The sequence below is a fragment of the Myripristis murdjan genome, chromosome 2 (assembly GCF_902150065.1).
Source record: "Myripristis murdjan chromosome 2, fMyrMur1.1, whole genome shotgun sequence".
In the NCBI taxonomy this organism is placed as follows: Eukaryota; Metazoa; Chordata; class Actinopteri; order Holocentriformes; family Holocentridae; genus Myripristis; species Myripristis murdjan.
Window position 1 is genome coordinate 8,112,263 of NC_043981.1, and position 27,239 is coordinate 8,139,501.

General features: G+C 38.8%; 3 protein-coding genes across 5 annotated transcripts; all 3 read left to right on the plus strand.

The window, feature by feature from the left end:
• Nucleotides 1-48: 48 nt before the first annotated feature.
• LOC115371587 (uncharacterized) lies at nucleotides 49-10,100 on the plus strand. Of its 2 annotated transcripts, none has more exons than XM_030069042.1 (4): nucleotides 49-624; nucleotides 6,712-7,023; nucleotides 8,615-8,672; nucleotides 9,017-10,100. In XM_030069042.1, exons 1-4 carry the CDS (start codon nucleotides 453-455, stop codon nucleotides 9,201-9,203), a joined length of 729 nt encoding a protein of 242 aa, XP_029924902.1. In that variant the 5' UTR covers nucleotides 49-452; the 3' UTR covers nucleotides 9,204-10,100. The 2 variants fall into 2 exon arrangements, with proteins under 2 accessions (XP_029924902.1, XP_029924909.1); XM_030069049.1 differs by lacking the exon at nucleotides 49-624 and adding an exon at nucleotides 6,154-6,300.
• Nucleotides 5,982-25,936, plus strand: LOC115371554 (OX-2 membrane glycoprotein-like). 2 transcript variants are annotated; one of them, XM_030069009.1, is made up of 8 exons: nucleotides 5,982-6,003; nucleotides 20,433-20,530; nucleotides 21,259-21,597; nucleotides 21,997-22,305; nucleotides 22,423-22,461; nucleotides 22,561-22,645; nucleotides 23,028-23,087; nucleotides 25,127-25,936. In XM_030069009.1, the coding sequence occupies exons 2-8, from the start codon at nucleotides 20,479-20,481 to the stop codon at nucleotides 25,248-25,250; spliced, it is 1,008 nt and encodes a 335-aa protein (XP_029924869.1). In that variant the 5' UTR covers nucleotides 5,982-6,003; nucleotides 20,433-20,478; the 3' UTR covers nucleotides 25,251-25,936. The 2 variants fall into 2 exon arrangements, with proteins under 2 accessions (XP_029924869.1, XP_029924860.1); XM_030069000.1 differs by having other exon boundaries at nucleotides 5,983-6,003; nucleotides 23,025-23,087.
• On the plus strand, nucleotides 13,143-17,241 carry LOC115371577 (OX-2 membrane glycoprotein-like). Its single transcript, XM_030069033.1, has 6 exons — nucleotides 13,143-13,388; nucleotides 13,760-13,849; nucleotides 14,277-14,528; nucleotides 14,737-15,069; nucleotides 15,529-15,616; nucleotides 15,768-17,241. Exons 1-6 carry the CDS (start codon nucleotides 13,349-13,351, stop codon nucleotides 15,817-15,819), a joined length of 855 nt encoding a protein of 284 aa, XP_029924893.1. The 5' UTR covers nucleotides 13,143-13,348; the 3' UTR covers nucleotides 15,820-17,241.
• Nucleotides 25,937-27,239: the final 1,303 nt, after the last annotated feature.

Sequence of the window (27,239 nt, forward strand, 5' to 3'; positions counted from 1 at the left end):
ACACTTGACATCCTGAGGAAACCCCCGTGACGGAGATTTTAAAATGAATAATTTCACTAGGATGTAATAACATCACAAAGTCATGAGTAAAAAAACAGGACAATACAACAATGTATTTTTACCAGCATTATGTCTCCCCAAAAATATATCACGGGTCCTCGAAACAAAACAAAACTGTGAAAGTCATTGAAAAGTTTTTGAATTTGATGTCTAAATGTGAGAATCCTGCACCTGTGTCTGGAGAAAGGTTTTTACACAACACAGTTGCTATAGATTGATCAATAATGAAGCTTTGTTGCTCTTTAGTGAGACCAGCATTTGACATTTAGCCACAGAGCGTCTTGTCTTGAAAATAGAAGTAGTCGTGTCTTGCACTTCCTCTATAACACATCAGCCCATAGTTATCGCATGTGAAAACAGAGCTCTTCCTTTGCAGAGTTTTGTGCTGATGTATGTGTCAAAAGGATAACGCACAGGGTGGTGTCATTGTTTGCCCTCCCTCAGTGCAGTGTGCCGTACACTGTCTGGAAATATTTGACTGTTTGTATCCACTGACCAGCATGGGAGGATGTGAGCTGTGCTCTGCTCTGCTTCTGTTACTGAGCATTTCTGCCGCAGGAGAAGGTAGTGTACAGAAACTCTGCTTTTTCTTCCTTAAACGTACTAAAAGTTGAGTTTTGTTCTTTGTTGTAGTCGTGTTTTCCTTGATAATGTTCTTTACTTTGTGGTTTAAAGCAGGCAGCCCAGTACTTTCTATGCAGTGTGCGCTCTAGTGCAATGACGGGTAAAATGTAATCCGTAATACAGCATACACTAACTCGCTGAAACACTACATTCTTGTTGCAGTGACTCTTGTGAAAACCATTGGGAATGAACCAAACGTCACTCCAGTTTGCAGCAATATCACACTGAATCTCACCATGCTTTTAAGATGCAATGTCACCACAGAAAAGAACAGGGGAGAAGAGTGTCTCCTGCTGTATGGGTACAAGAAGGGCTTTGCACAGGGCTGTGACTCCAGGATCTCACTCATAGTAGAAAATCAGATCGTGTTTCTGCACCTGACCAGTTTAACACCAGCAGACAGTGGGAACTACACCTGTCTGTGTGCATATGATGGAGGGACAGATTTTCTCCGTCTCAGTGTTACTGTGGAAGGTAAATATGCGACATATATTGTTATGTGAATTGATAGATTCAATAAATTGCCATATGCCTGCAGTATTGTATAATATTTTGAGGGGAAAGAAGCAGACTCACCTGAGCTCAGAGTAATTAGGCTAACAAAACCAACCTTCCAGCGTTGATATGATAGCTGAACACCACATCAGAGATGAAGAAACAGATTATATGAATGTCAAATTGATATGTTGGGTTCCAAATAGTGTTTGATTTAGAGGAAATGTCAGAAATTGAACATTGCATGATACTATGTATGAGACAGAATATGGTAGTAATTTTTGTTTCCGAAGTGATGTTATTTGATGTTATTTTCCATGACAGTTTTTGTGTTTTCCCTTTACAATGTTTTAGAGGGTGAAACGAATGATGAAGACTCCAGCCCCTCAAACACAATGTTCATTACTACAACTGTAACGTGTGTCACTGCATTCATCATGTTAACTGCAGTTATCCTTGGGTTCATCTTTATCAAATGTCATCATCGGTGAGAAATTTGCTTTAAGTAACTTAAACCTTGTAAAGTAAGAGAGAAAGTACATAGATATGAAATTATAATTCAATTACAATTTCAGCATCATGAACTATTACCTATTTTGGGGGAGCGATAGTATTGTCAGTTGCAAGTTCATTTCATTATTTTGCAAATATAGGTCATTGTCATCTATTTCTTTTTTTAAATGAAACTGCACACGTATCTATATCTGTACGATTGGCTTGACTTTGTTTCGGTTATGCCTGAAATAATGAAGTGGAAAATGGTCTTTCATTTCCTGCCCTGTCTATCAAAATACATTGGACAAACAAGGTTTGCAGCACAGAGTATACACGCATTCAGTTTCGTCTGTAATTTTTTGTTGTTTGCCATTTCACCCGACAGGAAACAGCACAGACCTTTGAGCAGACCTCCAAACATGGTACTGTACAGGAAAATGTTGTAGCTATTTCATATACAGTAGGCCTACAGGCCAAAAGAGAATGCCAAGAGTGTGCAAAGCAGTAATCAGAGCAAAGGGTGGCTATTTTGAAGAAACTAGAATATAAAACATGTTTTCAGTTATTTCACCTTTTTTTGTTAAGTACATAACTCCACATGTGTTCATTCATAGTTTTGATTCCTTCAGTGAGAATCTACAATGTAAATAGTCATGAAAATAAAGAAAACGCATTGAATGAGAAGGTGTGTCCAAACTTTTGGCCTGTACTGTACAATGCTGTATGATATCTAGTATTGTTTTTTGAAAATATATCTTGTCTTTGCAGGAGCCAGTGGATGTTGAGCCGTACGGCATTTTCATCCAGAGAGAAAATGGTCTTTATTCTACTGTCAAAGTGAACTGCTCCAATACATAAAACATCTGTTATTCATCATACAAAATTTTACCACTGAACAGTTGAAATAGAAGACACTTTACAGGCATATTTGCATTAGTTTTTAGAACATCTTGTCCACAAGGTGACACTGTTGCTTTGTGACATAATTTAGATACAACTAAATGTTACACTCATTGGCAGCACTCCTTCCATAACAATGTATTTGAGCTCAAATGCTGTTATCTTTATTTATTCATTTTTATTAAATGTGCAGTGTGTATTTTATTTATGTGTCATTGTTTTCAACCACAGGAACAGTGATGTGTTGTCTACATAGATAAACAAATGATTAAATGCATGAATAAATGCACAATCAGAACCAACTGTCACCTCCTTTCATGGCAGATAGTGAGTTTGCAAGCCCAATAGTCAAATATTTATTCATTATATGGACTGTCACCCCAACAGGTCACACCAAAATCCTCTTTTTATGTTGAGTAGAAATCTGACTCAAAGTGAACACATATTTCACTTAAATGTCATTGACCACATTATGATGGAGTTTTATAGTGAAGTGTCTCAGCTTTTTTAAATGCCGACATTAAACATCAGGTTTTTCTGTCAGTCCCTAATCATCTAAAGGCAAGTGTTTCGTTGTAAAGCTGGCATTTTATGCAGATGTTTTCCAGTCGCACAGGGAGAAATCCATTGTGCAAGAGGCAGGAAGACCAATTTGTCCACCAAAAAAAGTCTCAATAGATATACTGTATCTAAGTGTCTGAGGATGGATTTTATCTTCAACATCACTGAGTCTGAGAGGTGAAACTTGTGTATTTCACCACTTTTAACTCTTAGATTATGTAGCAGGTGGTGCTCGGCTAAAACGATCACATGTTAGATGCCTGAGAAAGTTCATAAGTGAGGCCCGCTGTGAGGCCTCTCTCATGAAGATCCATTTCTCTGTCAAGCGTCTATACAAACCAAACGTGCACAGGAAGTTGTGGTGGTGGGCCATGAGAGGGGCCACTGCTACACATCATCATCAGTCAGAAAGCAGGACCACTTTCTCATTTCACTTTCTTCATAGTAGACCAAGGAAATTTACTCCAAATGATTGATCAGTATGGGTGGAAATGCTCTTTAAATGATGTTGATTCTGCCTGTTGCAGTCTGCTACACCAGGGGAGGTAAGACATGTCTATCTTTAAAGAAAATACCACACTGTTCTGAAAGTCACACCTACCAACATCTAGTGTGACACTTTCAAAACTGATTTTTTTTTTCTTCATAATTAGAGGGAAGTTTGAGGAAGAAGTCTCTAAAATCATGGGTAATATTTTCTTGCAAAACCTACACCATGTGTATGTAAACACTAACTCATTGAAACACTGCGTTTCTTTGTGGTTGCAGTGACCTTTGTGAAAACTATTTGGAGAGAACCAGACGTCACTCCAGTTTGCAGCAATATCACACTGGATTTCATCATGGTATTAAGATGTAAGGTCACCACGGAAAACAACAGGGGAGAGGAGTGTCTCTTGCTGTATGGGTACGAGAAGGGCTTTGAGCAGGGCTGTGACTCCAGGATCACACTCATAAAAGAAAATCAGACGGTGTTTCTGTACCTGACCGGTTTAACACCAGTGTACAGTGGGAACTACACCTGTGAGTGTGCATATGATGGAGGGACAGATTCTCTCCGTTTCAGTGTTACTGTGGAAGGTAAAGATGGTTTATATTGTTTTTAGTGAGTGTTGTTTCACTTGTTTTGTATGATGCCTGCGTTACACCTGATATAAGATTTGCCTCAGCTCAGAGTAATTACGCTACCAAAACATCGACAGTACTGGCATATCAAATGGTGGCACTGAGTTATATTTTTAAGTCTATTTGGATATTAAGTTTGTTGATTTTACTCAATACTCCTCATGATTGCAGAAATAAAACTGATTTTATGAAAGTCAAAATAAAATTTGGGTGCAGATAATGCTTGATTTAAAGATATCATTTAAACACCACTGCAAGATGCTGTGGGTGAAACAAAGTAGAGCTGCAATTAACAGTTTTCCTCATTTCCTGTATTTTAGAGCATGATAATGATGAAGGCAGCATTTCTACAACAGTGTATATTGCAGTAGTCATGATCCATGTCACTGGATTCATCATTTTAATCAGATTTCTGGTTAGGTTTAATCTGAGAAACAGTCATCATGGCTGAGAGATTCTTGTGAAATAAGACTTACAGTTTATGTACATTATAAAGCTCTATAATTTCAATTGCTCAGAGACTTAATTTAACTTTGCAGCATTTTCTGCCAAGCACATTACTATATTATATAATTCTCTGTACAAGTGAAGTTTGTCACCTTGAAATCACTGACTTTACCCATTTCACGCAACAAGTATTACCTTAATTTCATCCGTTAAAGGCTTTAAAATGTCTGTGTGAAGTTTAAGCATGGTAATGTACAACAAGATGTAGCTGCTTCATGTTTACTGTTCATTTGATTTTGAAAAAAGACATTATTTTGTTGAAAACCTATCTATTCTTCTGCAGGCATCACTAGATGTTGAACAGTGCAGCACCTTCATTAGAGAACATGGGCTTTATTCTGCTGGAAAAGTGAACCTCTCTGATACTTAAATCATCTGTTATGACCACTTGTTACTGATGATTCAGATTTTACAATTAAACAACTGGAACACAAGGTACCTTGCAGCCACTAAAAATATTTTTGTGCATTTTTTCCCCTCAAGGTGGCACTGTTGCATAAGTATATACCTGCCATTACAAGTATTACAGTCAGCTGCAGGACCCTTTCCTATTTTATCAGTGGATTTAATATTATACACTGCTATCTTTTTTTTTTTTTTTTAATTGTTATTTATTTTTCATGCATTTTTTACCTAGATGTAGTGTTTTTTGATAAGAAGAGTCATATACTGTTTGCCACATTAATAAGTAAAAAGATAATTAAGGCAAGGTTGACCCATGGCTCCTTTTAAGTTTATTAAATTGGGAGAAACGGATTTGAAAGCATTATTTCTAGCAATTGAATTTTGCACCGATGTTCAGCAATAATAAAGGGAGAAAATCAACCGCAGAACAGGGAGATACCAAATTCACCACTGTCAGCAAACACTGATGTTTACCACACATCACAAACCAAAGCATTGTTCTCCCTTCACTTTCACTTCACACACTGAATATCCTAGTGTGCCATCACTCTTTTCACCAACACAGCACAAGTTTTAAGGGGGTTGAAAAGCATTCTGGGAAATGTTGGAAATCACCAACTGAATCTGAGGCAGTGAGGCAGGTTCAGAGAAAGAGGCCACACCAAAAAAAGTAAACTACAACTCTGGACTATAAAACTCCTGAAATGAATTGATCATCTCAGTGACATCTGACAGTGCATCAGATTATCTGAGGATGGATTTTAGCTTCATGATTGCTTGGTTGAAGCTTGTATCTTTGACCAACTTTACATTTTAAATTATATGTACTGATTATATGTAGGAAGGTGGAGCTGCATGAGAAGCTTCATGAGTACGAATCTGTTTCACCTCAAACATCCTATTTTTAATCAAGTTGAGATGCAGACCAAACGTTCACAGGAAGTTGTGGTGAGGTGGTGGTGGGCTGTGAGAAGAAACACATTTATATCACAGTCAAAGGCCACTTTGTCATTTCACCTTCTTTATAATCGACCAAGGAAATTTTCTCTAAATTGTTTATTAGTATGGGTAGAAATGCTCTTAAAGTGATGTTGATTCTGCTTGTTGCAGTCTGCCACGCCAGGGAAGGTAAGAGATGTTTCTCATTCAAACAAATATTGCACTGAGCTGTAAGTCACAGGCCTGCTAACATGAAGTGTGGCAAAACACTTGGTACACTGCAAACAGTGATTTAAAAAAAAAAAAATCATTATTGGAAATAATATTAGAAAGCATGTTTCTTTATAGAATAGAGTAATTGTGGGGCATGTTTACTTGCAAAGATACAGAAACATTTACTTTATTTACTGCCCTGTTCATTCTGTGGTATGCAGAAATCTATAAAGTGATGAGTCATGTTTCTTTGCAAAAACTATACAGTAAAAACAAATGAACTAAAACAATACATGTTCACTCTACGGCAATGTAAATGCAAAACGTGATAGGTCATGTCATTTACAAAATGAATACATCAGTTCTCTGAAAGACGTTTTGTTGCAGTGACTCTTGTGAAAACCATCGGGAGAGAACCAGACGTCACTCCAGTTTGCAGCAATATCCCACTGAATCTCACCATGCTTTTAAGATGTAATGTCACCACAGAAAAGAACAGGGGAGAGGAGTGTCTCCTGCTGTATCGGGAGGAGAGGGGCTTTGCACAGGGCTGTGGCTCCAGGATCACACTCATAGAAGAAAATCAGACAGTGTTTCTGCACCTGACCAGTTTAACACCAGCAGACAGTGGGAACTACACCTGTGAGTGTGCATATGATGGAGGGATGGATTTTCTTCGTCTCAGTGTTACTGTGGAAGGTAAATATGTGACATATATTGTTTTGTGAATTGATAGATTCAATCATTTGCCATATGCCTGCAATATCACTGTATTTCGAGGGGAAAGAAGCAGACTCACCTGAGCTCAGAGTAATTAGGCTAACAAAACCAACCTTCCAGCGTTGATATGATAGCTGAACACCTACTGATCAGAGATGAAGAAACAGATTTTATGAATGTCAAATTGAAATGTTGGGTTGCAAATAGTGTTTGATTTAGAGGAAATGTCAGAAATTGAACATTGCATGATACTATGTATGAGACAGAATATGGTAGTAATTTTTGTTTCCGAAGTGATGTTATTTGATGTTATTTTCCATGACAGTTTTTGTGTTTTCCCTTTACAATGTTTTAGAGGGTGAAAAGAATGATGAAGACTCCAGCCCCTCAAACACAATGTTCATTACTACAACTGTAATGAGTTTCACTGCATTCATCATGTTAACTGCAGCTATCCTTTGGTTCATCTTTGTCAAATGTCATCATCGGTGAGAAATTTGCTTTAAGTAACGTAAACCTTGTAAAGTAAAGTGTCGCTGTGGAAGGTAAACACAACTGTAATTTACAGTAGCCTGTACTCTCTTCCTACAACTCAAGTAAGGCTGCTACATGTTTATGGCTTAATGATGTCAAATCAGGAAAAGAGAAGCATTTTAATGAATGCCAATCAAATTTTCAGGTCATGTATTAAATATTTGATTTAGCATGACTCTGTGTCCTGATATAGTTCTTGTTTTTGCCTGTATGTTGTAGAGGTTGAAGATCATGATGAAGAAGGAAGCGCTTCCACATCAGTGCCCATCAGTACAACTGTTTTCAGTGTCACTGCATTTGTCATTTTAACAGCAATTATCCTGGGATTCAGATAGATAGATAGATAGATTTTCTTAAATTAAGCTTTATAAATAGGTATATTCAGTGGCTGAATTGCAGCAATGAAGCGATATCAGCTTTGCAGCTTTTGTTGTGTATAACAATTAAGGCTTTACGTTCTGGTGAACAAATACGACCTTAAGTTCATCCTTTAATAAGTTTATAATGTCAATGATGCTGTAAAGTACAAATATTTATTGTAATTCCACTCCATCGTCTCATAACCAAAGGTGTCACCGTTGCAAAGCTCAAATGGATGAGCTTTTATTTTAGAAAAAACAACAACGGTGCCTCTGTACGACGACCTCTTTAATTTTAGGTCTGAAAAAGTGAAGCGGAACATGGTCTTTCATGCCTCGTCTGGTTTACGAAAACCACTCGAGCAACATTCTCACAACATGACTGCATGGCCACATACTTCCTGCATGGAGATTTTATATGAGAAATTGTTCTGATGTTATAAGATAAATGTGTGAAATGAAGAAAAGTTGTCCACTACTAATTCCATCAGTGCTTGTGGCTTTCATCAAGTCTTAGACACAACTTACTGGAGTTTGCATCCTTTCCTAAATCTTTTCCTCTGTACCTACTCTAATGCTCCACCAATTAATAAAAAAGAAAATTAAGAAAAAATGCAAGATGAGCATTGATTCCTTTGGTACTCTTGTGTTAAACTCTGATTTCTTGTCATTTACAGAAAAAACACAAGGTCAAACGCGTATGGATTACCCCAATCTGAAACTCTCCCTTCTTTGGTAAGCAGTTGTTTTGTTTTGACACCTTTCCTCTTAGAAAGTACCTAATGAATTCAATCATTTCCACATAACACTTCAGGCATTTAGCTGATTTAGAGGGCTTCAGTTCTAGATCAATGACAGAATTCCTGGCTGATTATGAATCAGTGCTGTGAAGAGAAACTAAAACCTAGAAAGAGAGGAGAAAATAGATTTTTTGAGAGCGATGTGTGTGAGTAAGAGGAACGAGGTTGGAGTGAGTAAGTTGGGAAACAGTGACACAGACAGTTTCTTTTAAAAGCTGGGCCTTCTGCCGTCAATCAAAGTGACCCAATATCATCTAAGAGTTTGACATGTTTTTGCAGGATGAAGATGGCCAAAACCCTTACGCCACACTGCAGCACCCAGACGCTGATCTCTACCAAACTCTGGCAAATCCAGCCAATAGCAACACAGCGATCACCCAGTTGGATCAGCCAGGAAATAAAGAGAAAAGAGACCGATTTCAAGCCACACAGCAGGTCAAGTTGCAAAATCTGTGAGAACACTTAAACCGAAAGACAAGACAATATTTTATTTTATGTCTGAACGTTGCCATACAAATCAACCCTTTGGTTAATGCATAAATGGGGCAACATATGATGCTAATACACAGGATTAGTGAAGTTGAAATCAATTAAAATATTTTCTCAGACAGACACTTTAAATAGCATTCATCACACTTGTATTTTGGAAAGGAAGGACATCCACTCTTCCCAGAATGTGCTATTATTCATGACGCAGCATGAAATTTGTAAGGAGGTTAGAGGGCAGAGAGTGCTCTCTGTCCACCCACAACCTGCTTTTATGGCGCTACTGCTGTGGCACGTGTTGGCTCTTGTTGACTGCATGTAGTTTCATAACCACAAGATATCACTTCAGCATAATACTCAAGAAGGGGGATTAAAGTTACAGGTGTCAGCTGCCAGCGCAGGTATTTTCCAGTCATAAATATTATACTGACAGCATTTAGGCTCAGCAGTTCCCTGTCTTTCATCTTGTTGAGTTTTTTCTTCTTTTCTTCTTTTTTCTTTTTTTTTTTTTTTTTTTTGGTTTATAAAGAACTTTTAAAAGATTCCCATAATGATGAAACTCGACACTGGAGTGGCACCTCCAGGCAGAAGCACTGGACCACAATTACAAAACGTGCAGGATACGTTCGGCATCACAGGAAAAAAAGGATCAAATTACATAAAGTAAAGTTATATGTTGCTTGTTTAAACTGCTACATCTCATTTGAGCCAGGTTATTGTGGGGTGGGCTGTATGTTGAGAGAAAAAGCTTTGAAATGAGTCAAAATACAAATTTTGGGGCAAACTTAGCCCAATAACATGATTCATTTTAAAATAATAATCTGCAAATGTTTCATATGTATGTCCATGTTGCAGCTCTTTATCACCAACTAACACCATACAACAGTGATTCAACCTATAATGATATATTTTTTTATATGTAACTGTTACATATTTTATCTTATTATACTATAAAGCAGTTTGAATTGCCTCTGTATTTGAAATATGCAACATAAATGAACATGTCTGGCCCTGCCCATAAGCAGTTCTTAACACCTGTGTGTGTGGGAGTGTTTTTCTTTGGTACAGCCAGCTGCTGCACAGGAAGTGTTGTGTTTGACATTCATAGAAGCAACTACCGCTTGTTTAGAGTAAATATAATTTTAGAACGTACATAAAAAGTGCAGTGCCTTTTTTATTTCAAAGCCTGAGCTGTAACAGAGTGCATCTCGCAAAAGAAACTGCGGATCACCAGAGGTGCCAGCAAAATCAAGTGCATTTGCATTTGCACTTGATTTTGGTGCTCTGATTATTTATTGAAAAGATGGAGTGATAAATAAATACTGCATCAGGTCATGTATCGCTCCGTACAAGCTAAAATCGTTTAAGGTATGATGCAATGAGTCATTTTGGACAGATATATAACACGTGTGGCTTGTGCCGTCAAGCATGGACACTTTGTGGTTATCACTAAAGGTCAGGCCTTTCCTTCTCCTTGTTATTATCGTAAAATCGCCTGAAGCACAAGACTGAAACAAGCATTCTGGTCCATCAATCATGCATGTATCTGGATTATGAACTATGTCAAACTTACACTACATGTGTGCAATGCCCGGTGAAAATTCAAATTTGTGTTTATAGATGACTGAATTTGCCAGTACAGAGCTTAAGTTGCTTACTATTCTTTTAATATGTATATATTTTATTATTAATAGTTTTTTGTCAAAACGAGATATCTTATCTCTGAATCAAACACATCATACATGTACAACAAACATGCAGTGTTGTTTTTTTTTTTTTTCAAGGCTGTGATTCAAATAATCCCTGACTCACAGTCACATGGTGATGCTTACTCTTTTGGAGAGTAGTTAGGTATTTTCCTACAGCTAGAAACACTAAAGAGGAATTCTGACTTCCCTTTGACAGTGTCTGGACTTTGCGTACAACACCATATGAAATTATTGTTATTGTGTGCTTAAACAATAAGCCATCCGCTCATCCGCTCTGTGGTGGCTCAACTGGTTGACGCACAGTCACAACATCAGAGATTCAAATGCTCTCTGGGACTTCTGACACATGTCATTCTTGGAGGGTTTCCTGCCTCTGTTGGTTCTGGCCTATTCAATAAAACATGCAAAACATTAATGGAATGCAGTCAATAAACAAATCCACTTACACATCACAACCATTACACAATCCCAGGATATTTACTTGAGAAGTGATGATAACATTCTTAGTAAGTTTCAGTCTGACAATGTCTGCATGAAATGTGTGTGTCAAACTGTACACCTTAATCAGATTTAATTGGAATGCAGATAAGATGGGCGTGGAGAGTCACCACACTGCAGTCCAATAGATTAAAGTTACCATCAGATACCATACAGTGTTTGGTTACTTGAATGCTGCATGCTTCCCAGGTTGCTGCCAGATTGCTGTTGTACCAGACTTGACTTGACTTGAGAGGTGTTTCCACTATTCGGTCCCCCTCATGTATATAAATAGGGAGGACAAAAAATTAGAAACACCTCTCACTATAATGTAGTCCAGTACAAGACCTCTGCAAACTACAGCCACAATAATAAACACAGAATTAAATTGACACATTCTCCACAATGTCAACAAAAAACTGAACATTATCAACTTTGTTAAAAGGTAGAATTTATGGCAGAGCTGCTGACCTGAACTGCATTAGACTGTACAGGTGGACCAAATACACACAGATAATCTCCCAAAGATCAGAAGAAGTCACTACATTTGCTGGTTCTGGTGAATTAATAAAGTCTCCAAGGGGGTCTGAATACTTGCTAAATCTTACTTGCTAAAGCAAGCCAGTGTTCCATCTGAAATAACCCTAACCCTAACCCTAAATGAATTGCTATTACTGGATTGTCTTACATCATCATCATCCAGTTTGTTACGCCTCCAGGTAGTTTCCCATCCCGAGGGTTACCTGATTTTTTTTTATATATCCTTTTTCCTTTTTGTTTTTTCAAATCTGTGTTTGGTATTTTCCTTTTAATTGTCCATCTGAAATCTCATCTCTAATCTTTTGATATGTTTAATGCCCACACAACTGTAGTCCATTCTACCGCCTGAGTGTGCCTCAAAACAAAAAGTGTAGGATACAGATGGTCTTTGAGGGAACATGTTGAAAGCACAGTACCAACACCCCACCTGTTCTGTACTGTTATCAAAACCAGCTGCTGGTAATCATCACTCAGTTCCACTTTTTGTATAGAACGTGACATCGGTTAATATATCTATGTCATGAAAACCTCTGGGAGGTCACCATCATAGAAACTTCCTTCTGGGATTTTTTTTTTCTGACCACTTAAGATTTCTCAGCAAGGCTGACACCACTGACTCTACACTGCCCTTACTGTAATCTTGTCTGGTGTCATCAGGAAAGATGCAGTATGAGCCACTTTCATGTGAAGTTGACATAATCCTACACTAAGGCTTTTTAAATGCCATTTTTATAGTTTACATATGAAGAGCTCATTTGCAAAATCAGATATCTCCATTTGAATTTATTAAAACCTTTTTTAAACTTTTTGGAATTTTATTAAAATTTACTTTATATTTATTTCTATTTTTATATGTTTATTTAGCCTGGCATAATTTTTATTATCCTAAATCATGCTTTGTGTGTGTGTGTGTGTGTGTGTGTGTGTGTGTGTGTGTGTGTGTGTGTGTGTGTGTGTGTGTGTGTGTGTGTGTGTGTGTTCTCCAAGCAGTATCAGTGAAAAAGGTGTATTCATTTTAAGAATGGCTTTTATCTGTTTTTGCAAATGAACTCTTCATATTTATATGTACAGACCTCATTGCAAAAACGTCTTTAATATTCCCAGTGACCCTCTATAGTGGTGGCTATCATAAGTTGTTGTATTACTTGTATAATAGCCTTCTAAAAATTATTATAGCATTGTAGTCCTTTTTTATACTTTCTAAAAATATGGTGCTTGGTAGCGTGGCTAAGTAGTAATAAAATTGTTGTGAAGCTGTCATAAATGCGTTAGACTTTAATTAAGCCACTAATTAGTCTGTGAAGGAGTTCCCCCTTAAGTTTCATTTTTAGTCGGCTGCTATATAAGTATCCAAGTCCAAGGCAAAACTGAAAGCAGTGCAAGCAGACGCTCTGTGATCATGCTGCAGGTCCTGTTGCTCTCGTGTTGCCTGTTTAAAGGTAAGCTGCACTCTTTAAAGACCAGGCACACCTCAGGCCGGCACATCCGCCTTTGCTTTAGGCTACCGTTTATTCCAATTTGACCATTTAGTGCATGATGGTAACTATTAAAATCTATTAAACGGAGCGCCTAATGGCCTTTAATGAAGAGAATGTACAAAATTAAGCTTTTATGGAAACTGCCTATACAGTAGCCTGTCGATATGCGTGTTTACATTATAGCCTATTCGTTTTTTGTTTGTTTTTTGCAATAATTTCCAGCTCAGTTGCCTATACTAAAAAGTCCAGTCTGTCTACATGCACAAACTGTAGGCTATGATTTTTTTTCTACATGTATTTATCTGTTTGTATCTATTTATTTGCGTTTACAGCTGTCTCCGGTCGGCTCACCATACATGGAGACTCCTCAGCTGTTTTCGGCAGTGACGCACAGTATACGTGCGCTCTGGGAGATCCCACAGGTCTGTAGGGCAAGCCAAATGGGTCATATTTCATTTCCCCAGCAGTTACCGTCAGGGCTGGCGTTGTGTTTCCTGCCCCATGGAAGTGATTTTTCTGTGGAAGTCGGAGTACTGTTGGCACCACTATTGTCTGATGTGTATGGTTTGATTGTTGGTCTCTGTCTCCTGTAAATTCTCTGCAAACCCCTATGGGACAGTGAAGTTTGAGTGATTAGCCTAAATTATTGAATGAATGGTGAGGTACAACATTAATAATTAAAGTGAATGTGGATGAGCAACACAGCTGTAATTATTACGTTTTAAAGAGAAGATAAGGTAATGGCATTGATTTTTTTGCTGTAGGTTTTTGCTTTTACTTCTATGGTTATTTTTAAATATTTAAAATTTTTTGCCCTAAATCAGACAAATATAACCCATGTCCCCACAGGTGTGCGCCAGGTGATGTGGCAGAAGCAGTATAAAGATAAGCCCAAAATGAACATGGCAACATACAGCGAACAATTCGGTACACAAGTTAATGGGCCCTTCCAGGGCAAAGTTGTCTTCTCAGAGGCATCTTTCAGCTCGACATCCATCACTCTGAAGAATGTAACATGGACCGATGAAGCCTGTTATATATGCTCATTCAATGCTTATCCCGATGGCTCCAAAGGACAGCAGATTTGCCTCACTGTGCAAGGTACAGCATAAGTATATAATTTTAGCTGTTGTATCCAGTGTAGCCCACAGTAGAGTAGTGGCACATCTTTTGGTCACAGCGCAATTCCAAAGTAAAAGACAGGTGAATAGGTGAAATCTCAGGAATACCAAATGATATATGAAATCTTCATTGTGGCTCGTGAACTGGCAGTGGCACTCAAATTGATCAATTTCAAATATCTACCAAGGCATAACGGACGTGAAAACAGAGCAAACTTCCAGCAGGAGATCTGACACAGACGTGGAGGTTGTATTGAGCTGCTCAGCCACAGGTAAACCAGCCCCGGCCATTCAGTGGGACATCTCACCTGGTGTCAGCTCAACAACACCAAAGCAGGAGGCGGTGCCGAATGATGACGGCTCATTTCACATCAACAGCAGCATCGCACTGACGGTGCCGGTAAAATGGGACGGGCAGGTGTTCTGTCTGCTGGACAATGAGATGGGAAAACAGATACGTAAGGAGATTCATATCACTGATAACTCTGAGGAAGGACAGAAGAACAAGGTGGATGAGGGGGGTAAGTATGTTGTTGATGGATATCTTCATCCATGACCCGTTGTTGCTGTGCACACCATGACCTTGTTTGTCACGATTTAAGTTTCAGTAAACTCATTCAAAGACAACTGACAATAGGTTCTCTGATGATGCTAGAATTCCCTATACAATGCTCATTCTCCCTAGTTCATTTTCTATTGTCCCTACTTACTAAATTGTCATGAAGTCATCACTCTGAAACCTTGGTTTCAGTTTCACCAGTTTCATTTCATGGGAAAAAGAAAATGACACTGTTTATGTAGATAAAACCCAGTTGTGTGGGTAAGTCAGCTGATAGACAGCTGATCACACAGGGTTAAGGTGACTCAAGTTTGTGCTGAACACTGCTGTCTCAGTTTCTTTCCCTTTTGGAAGTGTTTTACTGTATTAGTATTGCTTAGTATTACTTCAGTTGACCTGAATTCTGTGCTTTACTTTCTAGGAGGCGGACTCCCGTGGATTGCAGCAGTAGTAATTGGCCTTATATGCATTTCCTGTGCTGTGATTTATGTTTTAGTGAAGAAAAAAAGGTGAGACTTCACTTGGTAAAACTATGTAAGAGAATGTTTATCAGTAGAAGTGAGATATTTAGTGCACTTATGGGGGAATACAAGCCTAGTTGCACAATCTCTATGTTATATGCCTCCTACATTATAATAAACTGTGCTTTCTTTCTGACAGGCAGCAATACAACAGCACTCTCAACACAAAGGAGATGGACGAATATGTATAACAGACAGCCTTTTAGACATCTGTTTCAAGCTGTGCTCATTTTAGTGATGATTTGTAGTCATGTAAGTGATGTTCCCGCATTAAGATGGTCTGGAAGGGCAAGTGATGGACACCAAATCACCTGTATCTGTAATGCAGTTAGTGAGGAGAAATGCATAGCCGAAATAGTTTTTAATATCCATTCACATTTCTTTTGAATGCAAATATGCACTTGATAGCACTTTACATCTTAGTTTTAGAGCAGGGAGTTCGGAGGACTGGCTTGATATGACCAAAACAAGTTCCTACCATACATCGTTTTGAATAGTTGAGGATCTAAAGGTGTCAGGTTCATGGGCTTAGTGGGACAAGTCAATGGTAAATGTACAATACATTTAGAATGTATGAACTGTATTAACTCAGTTCCTACATCAGCAGCATTACAAGGTAATCATTAGGGAAGTGTTAAGTGGAGAGATGAGTCAGAGAGGTGGTTTTTGATGCACTGGACAGGCAGGAGAGCTTTTTCTGTGCAGGTCGGGGAAGAATTCTGAAAAGGGCATATGATTCAGAGGGGACAGAGCGCACACAGGAAAAGAGATAAGTACTTAAAATGACATAAAGAGAAGGAATGACTGTTGTGATGCAGGCCTGCGGGACAGATTTACAGATTCATTCTGCTAGTGCAACTTGGGGAAGCACAGGGTGTGTGCTGGTCATGACTACAGCTTGTAGGAATGAGAAGAATGAAACTCTCGTGACAGTCAGACTGTTTCAGACTGTCGGGAAGAACATCGTAATCATAGACATTTCAAAAAGACACCCAGCCTACATTTAAATATCTTGAATATTGGGCTCTGAATCCTCAAAATATGAAATAGAAATAGAGTTCAGGGCAGCACTCCAGTAATTATCTAAATTTCCGTACAGATCACCACTGCACACTGAAGAAGGGTGTTTTACCTGAAAAGTGTGTACAGCGATGAAGATAGTAGTTTTGGATTGCTGTCCTGAACTGTTTCATTATAAACAACTGAGGGGCAGCTGTGAATTTGTTCATGTAAATCTTGGAACTGTTCATAGAAAACAGTGAAAATGAGGGCACAAATCCTCCTCGGACCTCAACATTATATATTTTCCTGCCACTGCTCCCAGACTCCAGGAGCACAGAGAGGAGACCTGGGAAGTTCAGGAGACAGGACAGGCTCAGGCGTTGTGAGTGAGATAGTAAGACCAAAGCTGGAGAGGCCAGTCACAGAGGAGTCACTGTTGCTCTGAGTGAGTGAGGAGAGGGAAGCAAAAATGGAGTGACAGCGCCATCTGGATTCCTTTTGGTGGGAATGTAAAGAAAGAAAGGGAATGGGAATTGAATTTACTCTCGCACTCAAAAAGACGTGGCACTGACTTTTCTTAAATGTTTGCCTCTACAAAACAAAAATTAAAACTCAATAAAGAACATAACTGAACTCACAATATATTAATATATTAGGAATATTGCAGAGGATATAGTTTATATTTTTGAAGTATGAAGCAGTGAATTGCTGATAATTTAACTGTGTTGGAATGAAAGTGCACTGGAATGTATTAGTATTTAATTTATTGTTACTGATCATGTTTTGTGTGTAATGATAAGCTCATCTTTAGCATGTTTGCACATTTTCAATATCTGTGAAAGCTTTGATCTATTAAATGTTATTTATTGCTCATTTGTTTTACGGAACTCCAACTGATGTGCTCTTTAAGATGCACACATACACAACCTACATGCACAAGCATGCAGCTAGAGCCAACCAAACAAATAGATATTGAAACAAGTTCATAAATCATAGTTGATATGCTCATAAAGATCTTTTCATAAAGATTTTTTGTTTGTTTGTTTGTTTTTCAGACAGACTGGATTTCCCAAATAGCAAAACATAGTTTGTAAACAAAATTCCTGTGCTGGGAAATGTTATGTCTTATGTCCATTTGTTTGGGTTAGCAGATAAAGAATACTTACACGTTTTTTTTTTTTTTCAACATGTGGATCACTATAATATAATGCCAGCGAAATGTTTCTTTGGTGGACAGGCAAAAAAAGGGTCACCTGTCTGCGTTATACTGACTTGAGCAAGACTTAAATTATCACACAGCACCTAAAATGGCTATGCAGTAAGCCCATATGGCCAACACTCATTATTTTGGAAGGCAAAAACTCTCTCTCTCTCTTTTTTTTTTTTTTTTTTTTTTTTTTGTTGTTGTTATTTTAGTTTATCTACCTTCGAATTCAGGTGAGGTGAGATGAACAGTATCCACTTTTCCTGACAGCAGCAAGTCATTCGTGCTGTATTGCTGTTCAAGACAGGCTGAGGCATTATGAATGAGCTACCTGGGCTGAAAAGCTGCTGCAGCAGATGGGACGAGGAGCTATTGTGGGATGGGACAGAGTTTAGGAAAATAGCTATCTGCTGTGCTTTTGATGATATTACAAGGAAGGACGGCACGGTAAGAAATGAAAGCGAGTGGTCACGTGAGAAATGCCTCCAATGTTAATGCCAAGTACAACCGTGTGACAACACAGGAAGGTGATGAAAACCTGCAAAATAACTGTGGGGTTTCCCAAAGATCTCACCAATGGTGCAGGTGGAGTTTGTTTGGTGAGACTGCGAAAGTTTGTGACTGGATCTGCGAGCTGGTCCCGCAGCTCTAACCAAAACTAACAGCCTTTGGAAGAGTATTGTAGTTTGTTTTTCTCCCAAGGCAAACCACTGGAGGGCGCAGAGGCTGCGAGAGTTTGTGACTGGATCAGGATGGCGAATCAGGGGGTGGAAGTGGATGATGATGATGATGAAATGGAGTTTGATGAATGGTCTCTAGTTTCTAGTGGAGGAAGGCGAGGAAGAGGCAGGCGTGAGGGAATTAACCAAAATAGTAAAAGAAACCGGAACGGGAATAGTTCAGAGGAAGACAGGAGAGGTGCTCGGAAAAAACTGGTAAGGGAGGAATTCAAAATAATCCTTAAATTCAGAGAGGAAGATAAGCATGTTAATCTGAGTCCGGTAGTGCTGTCTAGGGAATTGAGAAAGAAATTAGGTGAGGTGGAGACGGCTAAGACTCTCAGGGATGGAAACTTGTTGATTATATGTGGATCGGAGGATCAGAAGAAAAGGGCCTTGGCAATGGAGAGTGTTTGCAAGAAGGTACTTAGTGAAAGAAGGATTCTGGGAGAGAATAAAGTGGTAAGCGGAGTAATAACAGGGATTCCGGTGGATGAAGATTTGGACAGGATTAAAAGGAGTATTGTAGGGGGCGAGGTAAGTAGAGCAAAGACACTGCAGAAAACACTTGATGGGGAAAGGGTGGACAGTTTGTCTGTTCTTCTGGAGTTTCAGGGATCAGTGCTTCCAGGAAAAGTCAAAATAGGGTGTATGAGCTTTTCCAGTTAAACGTGAGTCAGACAGTACCATTGCCAGCTATACCACCTTGGATATTGCCAAATGCCACAGTGGATTTCACTCTACTAACACAAAGCAAGGATAGAAAGGGTGTTTATAATTTTCAGACCATTCAGATATACATAGAAGGTTATAGCTAAGTTAAGGTATATACAGATGCATCAAAGAATTCAGTCAAGACAGGAGTAGCGTTTATTGTTCCAGAATTTCAAGTCACAGTAAGGAAAAGGATCAGTGGGGAAGTGTCTGTGTACACAGGAAATGTTGGCAACATTATTAGCAATGCAGTGGGTGGAAGAAATAAGGCCACTGAGAGCAGTGATTTGTTCAGATTCAAGTTCAGCACTAACCAGTTTACAAAACAGTCAGTCACACAGTAGGTCAGTTATTTTGATCGAGATACAACAAACACTATACAGAATACAAATGATGGGGATTACAGTGGTGTTTTTATGGGTACCGGCGCACATTGGGGTGAAAGGGAATGAAGAGGCAGATAAGGCTGCGAAAGAAGCAACAAAAAGCAGAAATATTGAATTGGAAATTAATATTAGTAAATCAGAAATCAAGAATATAATTAAACAAAGATTGAGGAGTAGATGGCAAAAGCAATGGGAGGAAGACAGGACAGGGCGTTGGTTTTACACAATACAAAGGGAAGTGGGAGGAATGAGAGCTATAAGACGGAACAGAAGAGAGGAAACAATAATATCAAGACTTAGGTTTGGACATACTGCACTTAATAATACATTAGTAAAAATGGGAAAACACAATACAGGGGTATGTGGGAAATGTGGGCAACAAGAAACCATAGAACATGTAATGATACATTGTCAGGGGTATGAAATAAACAGACAAAAATGGATTAAACAGCTTAAAGACAATAAAATGCCATTTGACATCAGGACAATATTACAACAACAGTCAGGGAATAAGAGTTATGAGTTCATGTTTGAGTTTTTGAGAAGAAGTGATTTAATTAGGAGGATATAACTTTATTTACTTTATTTATTTATTTATTTATTTATTTTTATTTAATTGTATGGGGAGGTAGTCATACTGATCCACACTCCAAACCAGTAGGTGGCGGTAATGCTACTATTCAATGTTTGCCAAGAAGCACACAGGGAGGTGATTGGTTAAGTTCAAATGTTGCAGCGGGAGGACTGAATTTTTTAAGTTTCTTAAGTACCTTACACGGGTGAAGGATTTATCTGCTTACTTACTTAAGTTTGTCCACACGCACAATGGCTTGTGGCGGAGCTGTGCCTCTGTTGCTGCTCGGACTCTTTCACACAGGTGAGGCAAATATTACAGTAGCTTATCTATCTACTACGTATTTATGTATGTATTTTAGCAATTGCTTGTACGCACATTGCACTAATTACAAGAGTGGATGGTAGTTGTATATTTTTCGCTCGGTAGGAGGGGAGCCTCCTGTGCAGAGCTGCACCATGTGGTGACATTAGCACTGCACCTCTATTTTAGCAAAATACTTCATTAAATTCCGCTTCGAGAATATGAACGTCATTTGAAGCTATAACAAACTCTTGGTGGGCAAAAATATCCTCAGGGTTACACTGCACACGACGGTTAACTGTTAGTGGCTGCGCGAGGTTATTTACATATTTGCAATTATTCAGTTCATTCACTCAAGAAAGGCCATGCAACATACCTTTATTATATTTCAACAGGCTTTTTAATGTCATAATTTAATGAATAATTCAATATAGCATGAAACAGCTGCATACACGAATTAAGAATTTGGTCATTACCTTTTGAACTAAATGCAGTTAACTTTTTTCATATTTAACTCTGTTTCCTTGTTTGAACGTGATGATGCTGTGCTGTTGATAATGTTTTCTTAGGCTCCGTATTGTATTGCATCTTGAGCATGATTGATTATTGATTTAGCTGCAGGTAGGCTTGTTCTCTGTAAAGTGTGAAACATGCATTTGTGATGAAGGGCTGCAATAATAAAAGTGATGCACACCTCACGTTTCCTTCATCTCTGCTCCTCCTCCCAGGCCTAACAGGGATGATACAGACCCAGCAGACTGTCATGGCAGCGTTAGGACAGGAGGCGCTTTTCAACTGTCGACTCACACAATCCAAAGATGTTCTTCAAGTTACCTGGCAGAGGCTTTTGCCTGATGAGGAAAAGAATCTTGCTACTTATAACAAAAAGTTTGGAGCCAAAGTCAATCCTCCCTTTCAGGGTAAAGTGGAGTTTGAGTCTGTCGGACTGCAGAACTGCTCCATCGTCATCAGGAAGGTGACGACACAGGACGAGAGCTGCTATCGCTGTTTGTTTAACACCTATCCTGATGGAGCCCTCACTGCCCGCACCTGCCTGACAGTCTATGGTAAGAGCCGTGTGTGTGTGTGTCCATGTGGAAGTGTCTATACACATGATGTTTTAAGCTTTCTTGTGCAGGTAGACCTTAAAGACCTGTATGTCTTTGGAATCGTTATTAAGATGATAATGTTTTACTGTTTTTATTAATAATATGTAATCTTGTCCTGCTGTCTCCATTTGGGAGACAGCAGGACATTTCATATTATAACAAGCAAACAAAACTTTTTTTTTTTTTTGTATTCACAGTGGTCTAAAGAGACTTCATTGAAGGAATACACTCAATTGTTTACAGAGAATGTGGAGCAAAACTGGAGAAAACTAAAACACTGAAGTTTTTTGTTAAGGGCACATCTACTTTATAAAAGTTTGATGCAGCTGCCATCTTTGTAATGTCTTGTCCTTCCAGAGCAGTACGAGCCCGTCCTGCACGTCCGCAGATCAAACTCCTCTGAAGAGCCTCTTGTGTCCTGCTCGGCCACAGGACGTCCTGCACCAGCAGTAACACTGATCTTCCCTGAACGGGACCTCAACTCTTCACAGAGCAACACTGTCATGGTCACCAACCCCAACGGTACAGCCACTGTCACTGCCACCGCTACACTGCCAGGTTTCCATGGTAACGACACTCGGGCCAGCTGTGAGGTGCGACTGTCCTCTGGAGCTGTGAGGAAGTTGTTTACAACGATCCCCAAAGACAGTCAGAGCTCAGCTGCTGGTGAGAAACACAGTTTGGATTTAAGATGTGAGAAGGACAAAGAAATAGAAATATATCAGTGCACAATATTTGAGTAATTACTTCATGATGCTGATATTTGAACTTTCTTTTCTCCAGGTTCAAAAATGGACTCTGGAACAGATGAAAGAAGCTTCAGTAAGTTCATGTTCAAGTGGTCGCAACTCAATTTTTGACGTTTCTAGCTGCTTTTTTTCCCCTGAATGTTGAATTCAACATTTTTCTCTCATCCTGGAGGTCTCACTGTGATCAGTGCGGTGACTGCTGCTGTTTTTGCTGTAATCATCATTGTTGTAGTCTTCATCCTGCAAAACCGAAAGAGGTAACATCATTAACACAGTCTATGGCTCACAGCTATCTTGCAATTTAAATATAAATAATTATTGTCAAATTAATAATACCTCATAATATTAACTACTTTTTTCCTTTAAAATTAAGGCGACATTTCCATCAGCATCTGTCCTTTTCAGATACCACCTCCTCTTTGGTGGCACACAATGTAAAATAGAGTGAGGCTTTGAATCCTCTTGATGATTGTCTCATTTTGTTCAGTATAATATAATGTCTCAAAATGAATGTAGCAATGATTTATTGATGTTAAAATAGTACACAGAGCACCTTCAGAGCAGATGCCTGGTCTGACTATAATTATGAATCATGTAGTTTATTCAGGATTGACAGATTGACTGTAAATCTTCCAGCAGGTCGCACAAGGAGCCTGAGAAGAACATGACCCTCCAAACACCAACCCGAGAGCCTCAAGAGTAAGACACTGTCATCCTGCTGTCAGTTACACTGGCATGTTTTTATTTCTGTTACTTATGTTTCCTCTGCTGTGCTTTGTCACGCTGATGTTGACATGTCAGTTTCTTCAGGAGAAAAGTATCTTCCTTCTGTCCACATTTGTAGCCACTCATTTATTTATACACCTGCGTTCTTACCTGTATTGCTCTTTCCCTATCCCCTTTTCCTCTCAAGTAGTCATGAACCAGTACTGATTCAATGCTGATAATAAGTACTAAACTTCCTTTATTGTCTGAAAACTGTACTAAAGTGTTCCATTACCTCCAAGTGCTGGTTTGGACAGTTAGTTTGGGGTCACTTGACAACATGATATACAGTGGGCAAAAAATGATTTGCAGACTTTATAGATACATCTGTTAAAGATATACAACAGTACAATTTTGGTGATCAATTAAGCACCAAGTGTGTAGAAGGTCAACAGTTAAGGAAATGAGCATACAGCTGTCATTAAATCTCATTAAATACCATCAAGAACGAATGTCAGTGAGAAAAATTGGTGTTAGGCTTGATGTGCCATGTAATTCTGTCCAGTAGATCATCAAGAAATACAAGACGACTGGCATTGTTGGAAATGTAGATGGCTGTGGTAGAAAAAAGAAGACATCTAATACAACTGACAGATACATTGAGCATCTAGCAATGAAAGACCGCACAATTTCTGCTGCACAAATTGTTACTGAGGTTAAAAAAAACAACAACTAGGCCACAGGCACAGAAAAACTGGGCCAAAGGTACAGGTGTAACACCACAGACTGAGAGCCACAGGCCTTTGTGGAAGAGTGCTCCGGAAAAAACTTTGCTTTAGCCAGTTAAACAAGAGGAAACGCCTTGCCTTTGCTAAGAAGTATGTTACCAAGCCTGTTGCTTTCTGGGAGGAAACACTTTTGTCCAATGAGAGCAAATTCAACTTTGCTTCCATACTGCTCGAGACCAACAGTGAAGCACGGTGGTGGTCTTGTGATGGTTTGGGCTTGTATGGTTGCTGGAGGTCTTGGAAATCTTCATTTCATGATGGCATCATGAATGCAGAGATGAATGAGGACATACTAGCAGCTCAGATGGGACCTTCTGCATCAAAGCTACATATTTCAGCATGACAATGACCTGAAACACAAAGCAAAGCAGCTGGCTGATTCTTTTTTTTTTTTTGAAGAGAAAATGCATCAGGCTTCTTGAATGGCCACCACAAAGCCCAGATGTGAACCCAGCTGAGTGTTTTTGGGAAGAGATGGAGAGATCGGCCTGGTGATCCACCACGTAACAAAACCCAGTTGCAGGAGACACTGAGCAACATCTGGAATAACACTGAAGGAGATGTTTGTCATAAACTGGTTGAAAGTTTGCCATGAAGATTGCAGGCTGTCATCAAAGCCAAAGGAGGCCCTACTAAATATTAAATCTAATGGCTTTGGTACAAGTGTGCAGCTGTTTTTTTTTTTTTTTTTTTTTTTTTTTGCAGACAGTTTGAGAAAATATTTCATTAAGCTGGTACAGGTTAAATGTGTCTTTTTACACTTAATAATATGTGGTCGGTGTCTTGTTTAGTATATAAACCTTCTTTTCCCCACCATTTGAGAAACACAGGCTTCTGTGTTCCAGAAATGCAGAAAATCAAGACAGTTTGCTTTTATTGCTGACATGTTTCTCAGGGCCTGTGATATCTGACATTAGTCCTGAGCCAATTGTCCATCTTAGGCCAGTATCAGCACCAGTACCAGTTCCACCCAAAATGGTGCATCCCTATTTATCCCTTTTCCTAAGGAACTACATTTTCCATCACTTCTCCTTGAGTCAAATATCCTTCAGTATGTTTTAATGAGACTGACTTGAAAACAATGAGTGAAAATGATTACTTGTCTTTTCAGAGCGACATGTAATAATTGTAATAATAAATTGTGACTTTCAAAATAGTTCTGCATCAGAAAATATAAACTTAGTCATACATAATGTGCTTACAAGAGCTGCCATGTGTTAACTGTTGTTCTTTTTTCCACCACAGGACCAAAGTGCCTCTATTCACACATGAGAACGAACAGATCAGGCAGCGGTCGTCAGAGAAGAAGGAAAGCCAAACCACTGTCTCAAAACCATCATTCCCCGCATGCAGGTCACTCAGGTTTTGATTGGATTCAAAGTGATTCTGTGATGTCAAAACAACTTATTGCACTTAAAGTAACGATGTTCATCAATGTACCAATGTCTACATTTTGCAGCATAGCCTCTGAAATGTTTCAGACATAGACAAGTTATTAATTCAATCTTAAGATTGTTTTTCAAAGAGGATGTCTTGGATTTTGCAAATGAAATATGGAGTTTTTATTTTACTGCTGCATTTATTTTATGAGCCTTGCTTTTCCACATCAAAGTACATTATGTTTTTAATCTTCATGACTGTAAATGTTTAGCTATAACACAGATTATCCCATTGAATCATCATTTAGGTGGATTGGCAGATTAAGATTTTTGTCAAAACTGTGAAAGCCGTATGTTTGTTTTTATCTGTCTGGTTTAGATATCACTGAGCTTCCCTTGCTGCATTCTTGTGATTTTATGTTTTTGACCTTGTGTAACATATTTCCATGTCTCCCTTTCGAGGTTTAGTGCTTTTTCCTTACACCGTTTGACTTTTGCACTGAAAATTACGTGTTATGTAAATGTTTTTTCTGTCTTATTTTATTTTCAGTTTCCCTCTTGCTGCTTTTGGTGTCATGAACTGTTTTATAAGTTGTGGCACTTTTGTAATATATTTTCTTCATGTAAATATTTTGCATTATTTTTGTATTGATAATACATGCAGCTATCAAATCCAGTATGTCTTGTCATGTCTGTTTTTATTTTCTATTAATGTAATATTTTTAAGGACTCTCGGTGGACCTGCTTAATTTAGTTAATTATATAGATAGATACATAGATGTATGTATATATATGCATATATGCACATATATATACACAGTACAGGCCAAAAGTTTGGACACACCTTCTCATTCAATGTGTTTTCTTTATTTTCATGACTATTTACATTGTAGATTCTCACTGAAGGAATCAAAACTATGAATGAACACATGTGGAGTTATGTACTTAACAAAAAAAGGTGAAATAACTGAAAACATGTTTTATATTCTAGTTTCTTCAAAATAGCCACCCTTTGCTCTGATTATTGCTTTGCACACTCTTGGCATTCTCTTGATGAGCTTCAAGAGGTAGTCACCTGAAATGGTTTTCACTTCACAGGTGTGCCTTATCAGGGTTAATTAGTGGAATTTCTTGCTTTATCAATGGGGTTGGGACCATCAGTTGTGTTGTGCAGAAGTCAGGTTACTACACAGCCGACAGCCCTATTGGACAACTGTTAAAATTCATATTATGGCAAGAACCAATCAGCTAACTAAAGAAAAACGAGTGGCCATCATTACTTTAAGAAATGAAGGTCAGTCAGTCCGGAAAATTGCAAAAACTTTAAATGTGTCCCCAAGTGGAGTCGCAAAAACCATCAAGCGCTACAACAAAACTGGCACACATGAGGACCGACCCAGGAAAGGAAGACCAAGAGTCACCTCTGCTTCTGAGGACAAGTTCATCCGAGTCACCAGCCTCAGAAATCGCAAGTTAACAGCAGCTCAGATCAGAGACCAGATAAATGCCACACAGAGTTCTAGCAGCAGACCCATCTCTTGAACAATTGTTAAGAGGAGACTGCGTGAATCAGGCCTTCATTATCAAATAGCTGCTAGGAAACCACTGCTAAGGAGAGGCAACAAGCAGAAGAGATTTGTTTGGGCCAAGAAACACAAGGAATGGACATTAGACCAGTGGAAATCTGTGCTTTGGTCTGATGAGTCCAAATTTGAGATCTTTGGTTCCAATCGCCGTGTCTTTGTGAGACGCAGAAAAGGTGAACGGATGGATTCCACATGCCTGGTTCCCACTGTGAAGCATGGAGGAGGAGGTGTGATGGTGTGGGGGTGTTTTGCTGGTGACACTGTTGGGGATTTATTCAAAATTGAAGGCACACTGAACCAGCATGGCTACCACAGCATCCTGCAGTGACATGCCATCCCATCCGGTTTGCGTTTAGTTAGACGATCATTTATTTTTCAACAGGACAATGACCC